This window comes from Erinaceus europaeus, chromosome 3 (assembly GCF_950295315.1).
Source record: "Erinaceus europaeus chromosome 3, mEriEur2.1, whole genome shotgun sequence".
In the NCBI taxonomy this organism is placed as follows: Eukaryota; Metazoa; Chordata; class Mammalia; order Eulipotyphla; family Erinaceidae; genus Erinaceus; species Erinaceus europaeus.
Window position 1 is genome coordinate 70605087 of NC_080164.1, and position 19343 is coordinate 70624429.

At 40.9% G+C, this 19343-nt stretch overlaps 1 protein-coding gene across 6 annotated transcripts in view; it reads left to right on the forward strand.

Annotated features, from left to right (window-relative positions):
- The window catches only part of AFF3 (ALF transcription elongation factor 3), a 554707-nt gene that overhangs the window by 484035 nt on the left and 51329 nt on the right, over window positions 1-19343 (forward strand). For all 6 annotated transcript variants that reach the window (XM_060187453.1, XM_060187456.1, XM_060187452.1 and 3 more), the window contains one exon: window positions 16175-16361. In XM_060187453.1, the coding sequence (XP_060043436.1) occupies window positions 16175-16361 (187 nt within the window). The remainder of the gene's footprint in view (window positions 1-16174; window positions 16362-19343) is intronic.

The following is a 19343-nucleotide window of genomic DNA, read 5'->3' on the forward strand; positions in this document are numbered from 1 at the left end:
CTCCAGAAGCAGTGGATTTGTAATGCAGGTACCAAACCCCAGCGATAATCCTGGAGGAAAAAAAAAGCCCAAAGGCCAGGTTTTCACATCCTTGACCTTGAAATGAAGTGTTATCGTCATTGTAATTTTCCCTTATAGGTTCAGATCATTCAGCCTGGCTATGGAATTGGTATGGTCAAATGGTGTGATTTAAGCCAGTGGAGCAGTGAGTCACTAAGAGCCAGTCTACATCCAAGGAAAACACAGGGAGAAATATTCCTTTTCCTGGGCATATCTCTTATATGTAATGACTATAATCTCTTGTATGTAATGACTATAACAGTCATCTTAAGGCAGGCAAGAGAATCCGCATAGAGACAAGTTAAGGATTGCCATGAGAAATATCCCTGAGTGTCTGAATAAACCAGTCCTAGAAAGACTGCTCCCTTCAATCTTCATGTAGGATTTGCATGTCCTTACTGTGTTTTTGCTTATTAGTCATGGTTCTTGTTTCCTGTTACCATGTGCAGTCACTATCAAATGTGCCCAATTACATATCCTTTCAAAAGGTCCTTGTAAACAGATCCCACAGAAATACCTGAATAGAATTTTATACATTTGCCATGTGACTGCTTATCTGAGGAGCAAACCCAGCTTCATTTATGATAGCTAACAAAATCACAGCTTGAGATAATCTGGCCACAGTTCTGTGTCTCAGATGCTGAGACATAAAAATCCTTTTTGCTCATCATTCTTAAATCTTACATTCCTTGGTGAGATGCAAATTAAACACCACATGCTGCTGACATTCAGAACCTTGCTTTATTTGCTTTAAACACAGGAGGAAAATTGAATTGGTGTATTCAGATAGAGATTACACTAGAAGGAAGGTTTTCAAGATGCTAAACATGATTCCAAATTAAGATCAAGGTGCTGCCATCTCTCTGGACCCCTCCAGTGTCCCTTGGGAGCTCACTTTGACTTTTTTTAAGATCATAGTTCTCTGTAGCCTTGCACTAAAATGGCCAGATTCGAGAAAATAAAAGAGGGGAATTCCAAGTACTAGTATGAGAACGCTCATTTGCTTAATTTTAGATACACCATGCTACATCCCTTTTCCAAGGAATTAAGCTAGTTTATTTGCCAAATTCCTCTTTTTTTCTTTATTGGGGGATTAATGGTTTACAGTCAACAGTAAAATACAATAGTTTGTACATGTGTAACATTTCTCAGTTTTCCATACAACACTCTAACCTCCTCCCCACTCCCTGACCTTCCTCTGCCAACATGTACCAGGACCTGAACACTCCCCCACACCCCCAGAGTCTTAATGCAATACACCAAACCCAGTCCAAGTTCTGCTTTGTGTTTTCCCTTCTGTTCTCCCCCCCCCCCAAATTCTATGAGTGGGATGATCCCATATTCATCCCTCTCTTTCTGATTTATTGCACTTAATATGATTCCTTCAAGTTCCATCCAAGATGGGGTGAAGATGAATTCACCATTTTTTAATTTTATTTATAAAAAGGAAACATTGACAAAACCATAGGATAAGAGGGGTACAATTCCACACAATTCCTACCACCAGAACTCTGTATCCCATCCCCTCCCCGATAGCTTTTCTATTCTTTAACCTTCTGGGAGTATGGACCCAAGGTCGTTGTGGGATGCAGAAGTTGGAAGGTCTGGCTTCTGTAATTGCTTCCCCACTGAACATGGGCATTGACAGTTTGATCCATACTCCTAGCCTGCCTCTTTCCCTACTGGGGCAGGGTTCTGGGAAATCGGAGCTCTAGGACACATTGGTGGGGTTGTCTGTCCAGGGAAGTCTGCTTGGCATCATGCTAGCATCTGGAACCTGGTGGCTGAAAAGAGAGTTAACATATGAAACCAAACAAATTGTTGACTAATCATGAACCTAAAGGCTGGAATAGTGCAGATCAAGAGTTGGGGGGGGGGTGTCTCCATTTTGTAGATAGCTAGTAGACATATTTTAGTTAGATTCCAAAGGGCCTATGGCTATACTTGTTTGGTTTTTTTCCCTGAGCCTGAAATCTGATATGTAGGTGGATCCAAGTTATTGTCTGGGAAGATGATGTCATGGCTGGAAAAGGACCAGAAAGCTAGATCTGGGAAGAGAGTAGCTCCCAAATATGGGAAAGGTGTATAAATATTATTGACTGTAAACCCCATCGATTTGATGTGATCTGGGCCCATATTCAGCTTAGGAGCCTATATGACCTCTTCAATCTCTGTAGATCTGAGCTCACATTCTGTGGTCATGAGAAGGAATGTTCCAAGCTGCCCCAATATCAGGGCCATCTTCCTCAGGTGTAACATAGATTATGTTGTCCAGCCTCCCTTCTCTACTGTTGTTGATCCAAGTTGAGGGCAAGGTCCTCTATAGAGCCTATATTTCCCCCAGTCCTGGAACCTCTAGGGTGGGGCTCACTTTCCTGCATGCTTCTCTCAATTCATACCAAATGATGTTGCATCCGCTGATCCCAACCTAGTCAACGCAATGAGTACTACCTCAGCATGCTTCACTTCAGACTGTGTTCAGAGACGTCAGGCATGGATTGTCTAACCCTTCAGCCTCATTACTTGGATTAGACCTTTCCTTTCATAGTATTCTCTAATTCCATTCCAGGTGGTTCACTTCGTAACAAAATCTCAAAACCTAGATATAGACCAGGTCCCGTGAGATAGGGCATATGTTCACATGTATCCATAAATTAGGGCAAAATATATACCTGAAAGCAAAAGTGCACAATAGTCTGCAGTGAGTCAGTATAAAGTTCATAATGAAATAGTATCTACTTAGACTTAGATACCCTCCTCACCTATTCCCTATTACAGTTTCTCACTTACTCCAAAGCTAACCTTATCAAAGCAAGGACTGCAAAAGCCGAATAAGGGCAAAAGACTGACATACTTTAACGATGACTCTTTAGTCACTATCAGGCCACCCCATCACCTGGGGCCCTATTTAGGGAGTCCTGAAGTTCCCAAACAGACATGATGGACCTAGACCTCTAATAGATCCCTCTCAACATTGTCACCGGTCATCTCTATCAGGAACAACAAAATAGACCCCTGTGTGGGAATTCACCATTTTTAATAGCTGAGTAATATTCCATTGTGTACATATACCACAATTTTCTCAGTCACTCATCTATTGTTGGACACCTGGGTTGTCTCCAAGTTTTGGCTATTATAAATTGTGCTTTTGTGATCATAGATATACACAAATCTTTTTGGATGGATGTGTTTGCTTCCTTAGAATGTATATCCAGGGGAGTCGGGCTGTAGCGCAGCGGGTTAAGCGCAGGTGGCGCAAAGCACAAGTACTGGCGTAAGGATCCCGGTTCGAACCCCAGCTCCCCACCTGCAGGGGAGTCGCTTCACAGGCGGTGAAGCAGGTCTGCAGGTGTCTTTCTCTCCTCCTCTCTGTCTTCCCCTCCTCTCTCCATTTCTCTCTGTCCTATCCAACAATGACAACAACAATAATAACTACAACAATAAAAACAACAAGGGCAACAAAAGGGAATAAATAAATAAAATAAATATAGAAAAAAGAAAAAAAAAAGAATGTATATCCAGAAGAGTGATTACAGGATCATAGAGTAGGTCCACTTCTAGCCTTCTGAGAGTTCTCCACACTGCTCTCATAGGGGTTGGACCAATTGACATTCCCACCAGCAGTGCAGAAAGGTACCTTTGTCCCCACAACCTCTCTAGCATTTGTTGCTGCTACCTTTTCTGATGTGTGACATTCTTACAGGAGTGAGGTGATATCTCACTGTTGTCTTTTTTTTTAATATCTTTTTTTAATTATCTTTATATATTGGATAGAGACTGCCAGAAATTGAGAGGGAAGGGGTGATAGAGAGGGAGTGGGAATGGGGGTGAGAGAGAGAGAGAGAGAGAGACAGAGAGACACCTGCAGCACTGCTTTACCACATGCAAAGCTTTCCCTCTGCAAGTGGGGAATGGGGGCTCGAACCTGGGTCCTTGTGCACTGTAACATGTGCGCTCAACCAGGTGCACCACCACCCGGCCCCCTCACTGTTGTCTTTAATTGCATTTCTCTGACCAAATTCCAAATTCCTTCTTGATTGGACGTTTTATAGTCCTGTAACATGACCAGATGGGGTAGTAAGTTAAGGATGCAGGTAAATTGGAGGAATTCCATTTATTTAGTCTGTCATACTGGCATAACTAGTTGTCAAAAATTAAACAACAGTATCAGCCTATCAACTGAATGCTTACCATATGTGAGGCAGGCACTTGGAACACTACCTGGGTTTTCTTATTTAGTCCACCTGAAAGCATGATGTTAGCCTCCGTTATTATCTCTTAATACCAGTGAGATAGCTGAGGCTCAGAGAAATTAAGTAACTTCCCCAAGACCACACAGCCAGCAAGTAAAATGTCCATCTGAGTCTAGCTAATTCTAAAGGCAGCATACCATCCTGCCTCATGTGGGGAAAATGTCTAAATTTGTCTGACTTGGGCCAAGGCTCAAGGCTGAAAATTTACCCCCACTTGCTGACTCTGTTTTATCTTTGATAGAAACAAACATAATGATACCCAGGTTTCCTGCTTCACAAGTTTATTGTGAGGTTCATATAGGGAAGTTGAAAATAAAAGGCCTTAAAACAAGTTAGCCACATAAATTCAATCCTTTATTAATAGTGAAAGTAGTCACATAAGGAAAAGTAACAAAAGAAAAAAATAATAATTTAGTTGTACTAAATAGTTTTAAATAATGCCATCAATAAAGTGAAAAGACAGCCCATACACAGAGAGAAAATATTTGCAAATTGTACATCAGATTAGAAACTTTTACCCAGAATATATAAATAATATTTTACTCAATAATAAAACAACTTAGAAAGGCAAAACAACTTGACAAGATAGTCTCCAAAGGAAATGTACAAATAGCCACCCAGCATATTTTAGGAGGCTCAGCATCATCCCTCATTATGGAATGCACACTAGAGTCACTGTGAGTTCTCGAGTCACACCCACCACTGTGGTCAAAATCAGAAAGATGAACAATAAAAGTTTTGGTACGCATATAAAGAAATGGGACATCTTATACACTCCTGCAGGGAATGTAGATGAATTTGATGTTGCGTAAGAGAGCAGAATGGAAGCTCCTCAAAAGATGAGAGTTACCATAAGGCTCAACAATTCTAAAAATATACCTAATAGAATTAAAAATGTACGTCCACACAAAATTTGTGCACAATGTGTATAGCTTTCGTCATAGCCTTCTCAACATGGAAATTGTTGCAGTGTCCATCAATGAATGAATATCAAAACAAAAGGCCTATCCATGCAGTGGAACATTTTTCAACTACAATATTGTTCCATTCTACACCATAAATTATCCTTAAGAACATTATTCCAGGTAGAAGAAGCCAATCACAAAAGACCATATGTCATACAATTCCAGTGACATGAAATATCCAAAGCATGAAAATTTATAACAAGCAGCAAGTAGATTAGTGATTGCTTAGGGGTAGAACAAGAGGAGTTTAGGGTGAAGGGAGTGGCCATTGATTGCTAAAAGGGAAAGACAAAAAAAATCTCAAATTAGATTGTGATGATGGTTGTGCCACTCAGAGAATATGCTAAAATGTATTGAATTATTTTCTTCCCATGGTGAATAGTGTAATATGTAAATTATATCTCAATGAAGCTGTTTTGTAAAATCACTTTTGTAGTCAAGAAGGTCAGGTGATTTTTCTATTACATGAATTTTAGAGTTCCCATGAGTGGCAACAGTGGGGGCTACACTGTATAAACATCCCCCTTAACTAATGGATATACATACAAATAAACATAAGAGCCATCTAAGCAAGCACATGGTTAGCAGGACCTTTAATTGGTAATGCTTTAAAACTCTTCATTTGTTTAAAGGAGCAAGAGGTGCTTGCTCATCATAAAAGAACCTTTTTTCTCAGAACTGCCATACTGAAACGTGGAACTCAGGGTATAGTAGCTCTTCTCTGTCTGACAATAAAATGTCTCTCGAAGCAGTCCTTGGCCAGCTAGCCTCTGAAGATATGGTGGAAGTCAAGTTCAGTGCTGCATTAAATTATGATAGCTCAGAACCTTTCAACGTTTCATTGCAAACCAGATGGCTGAAAAGCAATTAAGTAGGGAGATTCTATGACCACACTCAGCAGCTGCAAGGTCAAGGACAAACATGCTGAGGATATTAGAAGAGTCATGTTTGTCTTAGAAGCAAGTCAAATCCAAATCTACTGAGCAGCCCATAGTCTAACCAATGCCTTCTTGGCAGCTAAAGTGTGAGCCCCTGCACCTGGGAGAAATGCCATGCCTGCCTGTCAGCTGCCCAGCTCAGCCTGGCACAGTACTTCTACCTCCTCCATGACCTTTACCTGACCTGTGTTTCAGCTCTCTGCCAGTAGGCAGTTGTAAGACTGGGCCTTTCCAGCTTTCTGACTGTTGGTCTCATGCTCTCCAGAGCTGTTGCCATATTGCAATATCCATCTCAGTTGTCAAGACAAGGGTTGTTGAATCCCATGTTTTAAGATGCTCTCTGAGCTAAGGAGAGCTTTTCCACTTAATGTTTCTGGTGGTGCCACCCCACCCCCAACTGCAAGGGAAGCAAATTATTACCAGAAGGCAGCTGCTTCTTGGCATAGTCTCGTCTCCCAAACTGCAAGGACAAGGTGGAAATGCATTTGTAAGCTGGTTTTATGAAGCTTTTTGGTACAAATGTGGTGCAACCAAGTCAACAAAACACTTTTGGAGAAGCACTCCCCCTGGGCATAAACCCACCCTCCACTTGAACCCTCACCTAACTGAACTCCCAGTTTTAATGATGTCTGTTACACAAATAAGATGTGCAAATGTTTCTCTGTAATGTTTATGCACCTGCCCCCAGCACACTTCCATCTGAGTAAGGGGCCACTGAACTCCATCCCTTCCACAGTCTCAGTCCATAAAAGATAAGTGAATGCCAAATACAAAAGTAAATTGTAAATGGATCAAGGACTTGGATGTTAAACCAGAAACTGTCAGATACTTAGAGTAAAATATTGGCAGAACTCTTTTCCGCATAAATTTTAAAGACATCTTCAATGAAATGAATCCAATTACAAAGAAGACTAAGGCAAGCATAAACCTAAGGGACTACATCAAATTAAAAAGCTTCTGCACAGCAAAAGAAACCACTACCCAAACCAAGAGACCCCTCACAGAATGGGAGATCTTTACATGCCATACATTAGACAAGAGGCTAATAACCAGAATAAATAAAGAGCTTGCCAAACTCAACCACCAAAAAACACATAATCCCATCCAAAAATGGGGGGAGGACATGGACACAATATTCACCACAGAAGAGATCCAAAAGGCCGAGAAACACATGAAAAAATGCTCCAAGTCTTTGATCGTCAGAGAAATGCAAATAAAGACAACAATGAGATACCACTTCACTCCTGTGAGAATGTCATTCATCAGAAAAGGTAACAGCAGCAAATGCTGGAGAGGTTGTGGGGTCAAAGGAACCCTCCTGCACTGCTGCTGGGAATGTAAATTGATCCAGCCTCTGTGAAGAACAGTCTGGAAAACTCTCACAAGACTAAATGGACCTACCCTATGATCCTGCAATTCCTCTCCTGGGGATATTATCCTAAGGAACTCAACACACCCATCGAAAAAGATCTGTGTACACATATGTTCTTAGCAGCACAATTTGTAATAACCAAAACCTGGAAGCAATCCAGGTTTTGGCACACCTGGTTAAGTGCTCACATTACAGTGCTTAAGCACCCAGGTACAAGCTCAAGCCTCTAGTCCCCACCTGCAGGGGGAAAGCTTCATGAGTGGTGAAGCAGGTGTCGCTCTACCTCTCCTTCTGTTCTTCCTCCTTCCCTTTCAATATCTCTCTGTCTCTATCCAATAATAAATAAAGAAAAAGAAAAAGAAGAAAAAAAAAGTTTAAAATAGGGGCCAGGTGATGACACACTTGGGTAACTGCTCACATTACAGTACACAAGGACCCAGGTTTAAACCCCTGGTCCCCACCTGCAGAAGGAAAGCTTCATGAGTGGTGTCTCTGTCTCTCTCCCTCTCTATGTCATCTTCCCCCTCTCAATTTCTCTGTCTCTGCCCAATAGCAAATAAATAAATATTTTAAAAGAAAGAGTTTAGAATAGCAGTAGGTAATTATTACTATAACCAAATTAGTTGGGGGTTGGTTTTTCTATGAAAATCCAATAGTTAGGATCTACTGTAATATGCTTGACCTCACTATGCTTTGTGCTATTTAGGGGTATCTACTTATCGCCATATCCTAGATACTGACAAGGCTTTTGATTTTGATTTATCTGGCCTAAGGTTGTTTGTAACTTAGATACTTTATTTTTGTTTAAATATCTTTGTTTATTTATTAGATAGAGACAGCCAGAAATTGAGAGGAAAGGGGGTGTTACAGAGGGAGAGAGACAGAGAAACACTTGCAGCACTGCTTCACTAATCGCAAAGCTTTCCCCCTGCAGGTGGGGACCAGGGGCTCGAACCCAGGTCCTTGCACATTGTAACATGTGCGCTCAACCAGGTGCACCAACACCCAGCCCCATACTTAGATACTTTAAAGAACTATATATACAAAAATATTTTTAGAGTTCCTTGAACAGTTTAAGCCCAGTGTCAGGATTTGATCATCTTAAAAATCTGAAACATTAAATACTTAGGATAAAGAAAATATGTATACTCAGAGCTATGGTCTAGGCAGTTAGAGAACTTAAAGTATTAAATAAGATAATATTTTAGAAACAGCAAAAAAAACTATCATCAACAAACCTAGGAATATCTGCAGCCAGTACACAGTGGGACGTTGTAATAATTCTCCCTTTGTGAAATACTTTTCTCTTTGTTTGGACTACATGTGGGTCTTTGTTCAACTGAAAGTAAAATTGTGTTCTACCATGGTCCATACAGTAGAGAACATTCTTCATTCTCTCTGGGGGCAAAAAAATCTGGGGCCAGCAAGATAGCTCGTCTGGGTAGGTGCCTGCTTTGTGTAAAAGCCACATTCCAATCTCGTCCTTGTTTCAGGTGGAAGCATCGGTATTCTGCTGTCTTTCTTTCTCTCCCTCTGTCTCTCTCTTTCTGCCTAGAAAAAAAATGTCAGCCTAGAGCACTGAGGCACTGGTCATGGTAAGAACATAATTATAAATAAATTAATTAAACTCTTAATAAGGAAAGAAAATCTGGTAAGTTCAAAAGCAGGGCTGCCTCCTCCCTTATAAAATAACTCATATTCTTTTTTTAAAGTACTTCTGTGAATTCAAAATTCATAAACAAATGTCCTCGTGCTATCTAAGCAGCATCCCCACACCCTGGCACCCCTCTGAGCTAGGGAAAATAATGACAAAACTGGGCAAGGATTAATGGTTTATTAACTATGATATTTGATGTCACAAAGAATGGAAATCCAGGAAATGACAAGTGCCCTCACGAGGTGATATCTATGTTCTCTGATGTCTGAAACTGATTAATTATGTCTCAAGCTTATGTCCCAAAACTTTCCATGAAACTGGAACTTAGTCATTAGATCTTCATTCTCTCCCTCGTCGGGGTATATAAATGACCTCACTGACAGATCAGGAAAATCTCTGAATGCTTTGGTTTGTACCAGAAAGAATCCTATAGACTACAAAAGCACCAGGAGTAAAGTCATATGTGGCATAATTTATGTCTGGGTTTAAAGACCTCCTAAATTACTGAATTTATTCTCTGCTAAATGAGGCTGGTTCTGTTGACTTTTATCCTTCCCTGTGGCCAGTGAAAGGTTCCAGGGACCTTTGGGATATGTGCAGTGCTGCATACGTCTTCTTTATAGCCTTAACTCTTCCCCAGACTGTTCCCTACTCTCTTCCCCTCCCAGATCATGATAAATGTGCTAGATTCCCTTTCCTTCCCTTGTCACCTTTGCCAGCTGTCTTGCTGAGTCATAAAGACTCTCCTCCAAGCTGAACTGCCACCTTACCTAAAGTTTTTATATATGCTAAGCTATATGCTCTATGTTTATCCTTCTAAAATGTCATTTTTGTGTTGAGAAGCAATCTTGGAGGTAACTGTTTATTTAAGAAAGACTTACAACTACTAGAACAACCTATTTACAAAATAGAAAAGATATCAAAAAAGAAAGAGAAGCAGCATAACAAGGTTGTATCATAAATACATCGGAAGAGGAGTTGGGCAGTAGCGCAGCGGGTTAAGCGCACGTGGCGTGAAGCATAAGGACCGGCGTTAAGTATCCGGGTTCAAGCCCCCGGCTCCCCACCTGCAGGGGAGTCACTTCATAGGTGATGAAGCAGGTCTGCAGGTGTCTGTCTTCCTCTTCCCCTCTGTCTTCCCCTCCTCTCTCCATTTCTCTCTGTCCTATCTAACAACGACGACATCAATTACAACAGTAATAACTACAACAACAATTAAATAAAAACAAGGGCAACAAAAGGGAAAATCATATTAATATAAAAAATCAAAAATACATCAAAAGGTGAATAACAGGTACAGATGCCTCCATTATTAATAAAAAGTAAAAATTAAAAGAAAATTAAAAATAATAATTGGAGTAATCCTTCAACTCAAAAAATGTGTGAAAGATCCATAAAATAATCTTGAAAATGGGAGTTGGGCTGTAGTGCAGTGGGTTAAGTGTTCGTGGCACAAAGCACAAGGACCAGTGCAAGGACCGGTGAAAGGATCCCGGTTCGAGCCCTGGCTCCCCATCTGTAGGGGAGTCACTTCACAGTCGGTGAAGCAGGTCTGCAGGTGTCTATCTTTCTCTCCCCCTCTCTGTCTTCCCCTCCTCTCTCCATTTCTCTCTGTCCTAGCCAATACCGACGACAATAATAATAACTACAACAATAAACAACAAGGGCAACAAAAGGGAATAAATAAATAGAATAAACATTTTAGGGAAAAAAATCTTGAAAACTTTTTGCTGTTAAAACTTTTCAAATTAGTTAGCAGCGGGAGTCGGGCGGTAGTGCAGTGGGTTAAGCACATGGCGCAGAGTGCAAGTACTGGTGTGAGGATCCCGGTTCGAGCCCCCGGCTCCCCACCTGCAGGGGAGTCACTTCACAGGCGGTGAAGCAGGTCTGCAGGTGTCTGTCTTTCTCTCCCCCTCTCTGTCTTCCCCTCCTCTCTTCATTTCTCTCTGTCCTATCCAACAACAATAATAACTACAACAATTAAAAAAAGGGGCAACAAAAGGGAATAAGTAAATTAAAAAAAAATTTAAAAAAATTAGTTAGCAGCATTTAAAATTGGGAAATTGTATATCAATGTCCAGACTTGAAGCTTCCTCTTGAACAATCAAAGGATTGTGTAGTATCTGTTCCTTACTTCCACACAGAAGAAATATACTTGAGAGTGGGCAGCTCTATGCCACATGAGTCTCTCCCGTGACCCCTTCCCCACTAGGAACTAGGGGGCCATTCTCATTTATCATTACATGCTAGCCATTTGTCTTTTCGAACAACTCACTTGTGTATGCTACTTCGCTGGTTGCTGTAGTGATTCACTTTTCAACCTCTAATATAGATGTAATATAGTTACCAGTTTTATGAACTCTTAGGCAGACCCAGAGCAACAGGGAAGAAATATATATATAAATATCTCATGGGCTTTTTCTTAGTATAACAAAATATATTGTCTGACACACTATATCAAACATTATTTCTCTTTTACTCATACAATCAGTGTTTCTGAGAATATGTGCCAGACCTTTTGCTAGCTCTGGGGTTACAAGGATAAATTAAATAATTCCCATCTAATGTAGAAAGGAATATAATGGAGAAATGGACAGTGTGTTATAAGGTCGGAGGTTGGCAGGGTAATAGCTCACTTGACCCAGGTTTGAGCCTGTCCCCCACTGCACTGAAGGATGTTTTACTTCTGTGATCTCATTCTCTCTCTTTTCTGCATTTATCTAAGATAGATAGATAGATAGATAGATAGATAGATAGATAGATGATAGATAGGAAGAGCAAGCTTGAAAATGATAGATATCAGTTATGCCAAGAGTAATTAGGATAACTTTGCCAAATAAGGTCACATGTTAACTCAGTCCAGGAGAGTCTATAGGATTTAATCAGAAGAGGAAAAGAATTGCTGACACATAGTCTTTGCAAAGACACCCAGACATGCACAGGCACAAGAATTCATTATGACTAATATTTAAGGATGGACCCAGGAAGGTGAAACAAAAAGCATAGCTATACGTAGACCACCAAGAGTATTAAAAACAATGTTTAACAGTAGGTTTATTCCCTAAGGTACAGAAGCAGTTTTTAAAAATTTTTTATTAGTGATTTATAAAATTATGAGATAACGGAGGTATAACTCTATACTTTTCTCACCTCCAGAGGTCTGTGTCCCCATTCCCTCCATTGGAAGCTGCATTAGATATGGGTTGACTGTTTTAATTTTTTTAAGTATCTTTGGTGTATTGATATAAATATTACAATATATAAATATTACAATCAGGTCTCCCAGTGAGAGATATAAATATTACAATCAGGTCTCCCAGTGAGAGAGAGACATACATGAGTGGCCAGGCCCAACACAACCATAGTAACAGCTGCCAGCCACAGCAGCACAGAAGAGCCAGATACAAAGAGGGGCTGTTTGTGGAGTGGGGAGGGGGCTCAAAAACAAATAAAATGAAATAAACATGACAATCACTTGGCATGCTAATATTTTGTGTCCACACCTATAAATGTAGAAAGTCTAAAGTCTTCTTTCAAGAACATTGTTCTGGGGCAGGAGAGATGATAGCATAATGGTTATACAAAGAGGCTCTTATACATGAGGCTTGAAAGGTTCAAACCACTGCATAGGCCAGAGCTGAGCAGTGGTCTGGGTAAAAAAAAAAAATATATATATATATATACACACACACACACACACACACACACATAAATATACGGTTAAAAAAATAATGTTGTTAGGAGCCCAGTGGTGGTGCACCAAGTTAAGCACACATAGTACAAAATGCAAAGACTCCCTCAAGGATCCTGGTACAAGCCCCTGGTTTGAGCCCCGCCTCAGCTCCTCACTGCAGGGGAGTCGCTTCACAAGTGGTGAAGCAGGTCTTTAGGTGTCTGTCTTTCTCTCTCCCTCTCTGTCTTCCTCTCCCCTCTCAATTTCTCTCTGTCTTATCCAATAAAGCAGAAAAAGTGGCCACAGGAGCAGTGGGTTCACAGAGCCAGCACTGAGCCCCAGCAATAACTCTGGAGGCCAAAACAAACAAACAAACAAACAAAAAATAATGTTGTTCTCATATCTTTTTCCATCCTCTTGCTTCACAAAAATCGAAAGTCCAGAGTTCCTGGCTTAATTTGGACCCATTCTTTCATGATCACTAGTCGGTAGCGATAATTGTCACCAGCCTCATTGCTGCCACTACCCCAATAGAGTTAACACAGCTACGTGTCCTCAAGCACTCAGTGTAAGAGCTGTCATTCTGCAGAATGCAGACCACCCAGTTGTCCCCCATGGACCTGCACAAAAAGCCTAGTTAATGGAGCAGTCCCCCTGGAGGGAAGGATAGGTGTCTGATTCCACCAGAGTCCTTCTAGGTAAACATACCTCACCCTTAAATGGATTGCATCTGGAGACATAGTCTATACCTGGACCCTTAAAACAAGAATAGATTCCATCCTGACCCCAAAGGCATCATGAGTTGTGCAGACCTTATAGCAAAGCATGCAGAAGCAGTTAAATTTCTTAGTTATCTTCGCTGTCTTAAAAACAAATAATAGTTATGCCAGTAAAACTTGTCATCTTAAGTGAATTTTTCTAATTTAAGGAAAGAAAACATAGAAGGAAAGGTTTTTCTGTCAGTCCCAGGGCTTTGTCTCACTGGGCTAGTACATTTCGTTATTCTCTGACAGCGGTCATAAAGAGAAGGCAGCACTGTAACTGTTTAATGGACTTTTTCCCAAAAGTTGAAGTGCTACTTTTCAAAAGACAGTCACATCGTGGTGCAAGCCCTTGGGAGCTCCACACATACTGCTGCTTCTAATACGCACAGAGCACCCAGGTTCTGACGTGACCAATGTGGTTTTCTTTGTTGCTTTAACTAAAGCAGGTAGAGTATACTGCTCAGTGATCACACTCTTTGACCATCATGTAAACCCAATCAAGATGCTCTTTACTCATTTTCATTTCCTAGTCTTCAGCAAATGTCATTGCAGAACCTGACATAGTCCCAGAGGAGGTAGCCTAATGTAGAGCACAGGACTTGCAAGCTGCGTTATTGGAAGGATCTGTGGCTGCCAGTGCATGTTGTTTTACTTTGAAGGGAAAGCTTTTCATTTAAGGTTTTACCCTCATTGCCTGGGAGTCCTGCTGGGATATTCACATTTGATTAGAATCTTTTGTTGTGGTGGTGGTCGCCACCGGGGTTTCACTACTCCTACCTGACTATTTCAGATAGAAATTGAGAAACAGAAGGAAACAGAAGGAAAGGCACTGCAGAACCCAAGCTCCCCTCAATGGAGTAAGGGCTGTGCTCAAATCTGAGTAGTGCACATGGCAAAAACAGGCACCCGTCCTGGTTACAACCTCACTGGCTCTAGAATATTTTTAGTGACTCCATTGATCCAGCGAACAGCAATATTAGCAGTCCTTTGATCACTAACCTTCCCATCCTTGCCTCTCTGTCTGTCTGAAGATCCAGAATACCTCATTCAATGCCAAACACAAATAGTAGATTGAAAAAGAAATTGGCTGCAGCTCAGACAAAGCATACATGTGCAGATGTTGTCTGATGTTGAATTTTTTGAGACAGTAGGTATGAACATGTCATTGGAAATTGGAAAAAGAAAACACTCAGCAAGGTTATATTCACACTATTTTCTCCCATCCTCACAGTTAAAAAAAGTACTTTTATCTTCAGATATATCATTCAAGATAGTTTCTTGTCAGTCTTGTAGGAGAGGCAAAACCCCAATGAGTGTCATTCCCTCTCCCTGCCTCCACAGCAGAGACTTACGAGATTCTGTCTTGAGCAGTCATTTGTTAAAGATTTAAAGGACTGGTGAAAAGAGCTCTTTGCTTTGTCCAGGCTGCTTTGCCCCCGAGACCTTGATGATCTCCCCCAGCCCCTGGTCTTTACCACTGTTCAGTACTGTTATAACCGTGGTCACTGTTGGGTGGGATCAGCAGACACTTGCTGACTTGACATAATATGGTCACTGAATATTCTGGGTTTAAAATTTGACCTCAAAAGGACAGATTTGAGTGTGATCCAATGCAATTAATAAAGAACTTTGAAGACATTAAATGTTATGTGAGTACCAAGACTTTTTTTTTTTCGCTCAAACACTGTTTGGGCAGGTGTGTGCTACTTTGATTTTTATAGTAAATTAATCACCTTTTGAAAACATTGAATTGTTTTCTGTTGTCTTTCAGTATTTAATGACTTTCTGTCAAATTTTAGCATGTAATATGAATATCAAATATGAATTTGAATTGCTATAAGCCACTGTACCAGGTTTTAGTTTTAAACTCTCAGATATATAAAAATGTGTAAGTGATAGATTCTGCAATAAAGGGCTTAATAGGAAGTTATTGTTTATACAGCAAACCAGCTCCAGTAAAGACAATGGCACTTGACTCTAGGCAGAAAGAGGTGGGAAACAGGACTGTAATTTTAACCGTGCTGTGGTCTCCAAACCTTTTATCAGGCTGTGAAAGCACAAAGCAGAATGGTTGTGTCCTTCCAGCAGACATTTTCATTCCTTATGAAATATTTCAAGCATTTTTTTATATCCTTGCATTTTTGTAGATGATTGGATTTGGAGATGCATTTGAAAAGCCATTTGCAGAAACAGCAGCAAAACAGAGTCATCCTGAAACCATACCACCTCCCCTTATAAATAGGCAGAGTCCAGTTTCCAAGGGGCACCAACTTCCATTCCTAATTTTATTTTTATATATGAGGTTTCTAACCATTAGCATGCCTTTGATGGTGATGAGGCTCTTCAAGTTCCAGGTGACGGATGACAGATGTGTAGCCTGTGTGCTTCCTCTCCCCTTTGGTTGAATGTGACAGCCTTGCTCAGTGGTGATTTTGTGTTTGCTCACTCGACTTCCCTTCCCTTTCCTTCCTGGGGGCCTCATGGGCTGGCAGTGCCGTGGTCCAGCAGGCCAATTGCCGAGCCGCCGTGCCTTCCAGCAAGGGCAGCAGCAGCGGCAGCAGCAGCAGCGGCAGCAGCTCCTCCAGCGACTCAGAGAGCAGCTCTGGATCTGACTCGGAGACCGAGAGCAGTTCTAGCGAGAGCGAGGGCAGTAAGCCTCCCCACTACTCCAGCCCAGAGGTAAGACTGTACTAATTCCAGCCCTTTCTTCTGTCTACTTCCCTACAGAGTAGTCCAGCCTAGTAGAGCACTTCTTACACCTCCCCAGGTCACCACCCTTGGCAGCCTTTCTGGATTTCCTGGGCTCCACTTTGTCCCCACAATGGCCCCAACCACACACTTCTCCTAATTACAGAGCTTCCTTTGAAATACATAGATTTTATTTTTCACTGTCCAAAAATCTTACCATGGCTTCCATAAATTTCCAACATGCTATAGGCATCACTCATGGAAATAGCCTGTGGGTCAGGTCTCCCAAAAGGACAACCTGGCAGTTCTCAGACAGGGCAGTTCACTGCCTGGGAACTATGGACCCCCCATAAATCACAAGGAAAGGAGTTTTATGGATTAGACATGGTTAGAATATTACCTTTTTGCAGTTTGTCACAGATTAGAAAAACAAGAGCTATAAATATTAATAAAACCTCCTTAACTGTGTTTTCTTTGTGAAAACATAAAAAGAAAAATTAGCACTAACCTACAAATAAAAATGAAACCTTTTATAGCTGTGATGAGTACCTTCGTGGAAGATTTAGGTGTCTCATATAAAAACAATATAAGGTGCCAATAAAAACCATTGCAATTTCCATTTTAAAGGGGAAAATTAAATGGTTCTTCAGAGTGTGGAGATTGTTGGAGTTGAGAGTAAATTCTCAAGTTTTGAATCTGTGTGGAAATAGAGCTTAATTTGCAAAGAAAAAATAAAATAGTTCTTTCTTCTCAAGTGTATAAAAGTTTGACATTACCATGAATTGTGGAGTTTAGGTTTTTTTTTTTTTTTAACCTAGAATCCGTATGATTATAGGTTAAAAAAAAACTTTCAAAGTCTATCTTTTAAATAGACTTTGAGATGAAGCCAAGCCCTCTTATGCAAACGTGGCAATGAAGCAAAGAGCACAGCTCCCATGCCCCCTTCTTTTTTTTTTTTTCAAATCAAGGAGTGCAGCCAGACCCTAGAGCCATGTGGGTTACTGCTGTGCCACCTCCTCAGCCCAAGTTTTATTCTATGGTTATTTGTATTGCAGGAATGGAAAGGACAGCAAAGCACCACTCTGCCATCCTTTATACTGTCTGTGGTGCTCCCATGTGGTGTCGGATGTCAAGCACAGAGCCTCATGCATCCAAAGGCATATGCTTTACCTGCTGAGTCATCTCTCAGTCCCCCAGGCCCAATTTTTGGCACCTGTGAACTTACTTTGTTACTATACCTGAAAGTAGACTTTTTATCTCAGTCTCATAGAGTGGCTCCTCAGTTCTCTTTTCATGTTTCTCTAAAGAGACTGAAACCAGGGGGGCAGGCAGTGGCACACCCAGATAATTGCACATAGTATGAAACACAAGGAATAGCGCAAGGATCCAGATTTGAGACACACCTCCCTCCTGCCCCCGCGCAAGTATCTATCTTTCTCTCTCCCTCTTGATCACCCCCCCCCCTTAATTTCTCTCTGTTCTATTTACAAAAAAAATTAATGGAAAAAATGACCACCAGGAGCAGTGGATTCTCAGTGCCAGCACTAAGCCCCAGCAATAACCCTGGAGGAAAAAAAAAAAAAAAAAAAGAAGAAAGAAAAAGACTGAAACCTTTTGCAGGAGCACTGAGAAACCCAGAGAAGTTTCATTTTCATACACCTTCATCTTGTCTCCAACCCTCCCTGCTTTGTATCAAGAGCTCTCTGTTTGTCCTAAAATAAGTCAGTTCTTCTGCATTTTTCTCTCTTCTTTCTATGATATGATCCCTGCATCCATCTCTCTATATCTGTCTCTCTCTATTTAAGGAGTAGGCCCTCAGGGTGGGGAAATTTATCTGTAGAAATCATATTTTATTGAAACTTTGACTTTTTCCAGAAATTACTTTTCTTATTCCTTCTTCATGGTATCATTTGTTTGTTCAATGTTAAGTCAATAAGCGTTTATTGAGCTCCTGCCATAGATGAGGTGCTTGGTTCCAGGAGACAGCAAGTATCTGGCAGAAAAGGCCCCCTTTTCCAGAACTGACATGTTGGTGGGAATAATTTGAAACAGAAAACGCAGGAGCTAAGTAAAATAGAGGCTTCTTCAAAGTTATGTACAATATGTGGGGAAACAACAGAACATGTTTTTCTAAGAAATAACCAGGTTTCAGATACACTGCCAGAGCCAAAAGGGAAGGCAGAGGTGGATAAACAGTATTAGTATCTGTGAAGACCCTATCCAGACTCTTTGTCACTTTGAAAGTTATAGTCATGAACACTGAGTCTTCTTTACATACGGAAATCCTGGCTGAAGGATAGCTTAAGAGAAGAGCAGTTATAAAGTCCTGTAGGCTAATTCATTCTAAGTATCACAGAGATAGTTGCAAAGACTTGAGCTCCTTGGTGATGAAAGGAAGTTTTTGCCATTTCTTCCTTCAGCTAACAGATATCCCAGGCTAAGGTGAGGGAGCTTGAATCTGCTAAAATAGACATGAAAGTTGAAGTTGCCTAAGGCCACATACAATTTTCCACTGCTCACTTCTATATGCAGGGTACCATCCATGCTATATGTTTATTTCTGTCTGCTGGAAATAATATATTCATTGGGATAATAGCAAGGTTGCCTTTAACATTTTTTTCAAAATTAACATACACACAAACCCTTTAGAAATAAATTTAGTGGGGCTTGGCAGTGTTGCACCTGGTAAAGTGAACACATTGCAGTCCTCCATCTCCTGCAAGTGGGAAGCTTCACGAGCTGTGAAGCAGTGCTGCAGGCGTATGTCTTTCTCCCTTTCTTTCTCCCCCCTCCCCTTTCTGCCTCCTCTCCCTCTCAGTTTATGTCTATTAAAGAGAGAGAGAAAGGAAAAATAGTGGTCACAGGAGTGGTGGTTTTGTAGAACAGGCACCAAGCCCCAGTGATAATTCTGGTGACAAAAAAAGGAAGAGGGGGAGGAGGGAAGAAATAAAGTTAGTTTGTAGAATGAAAAAT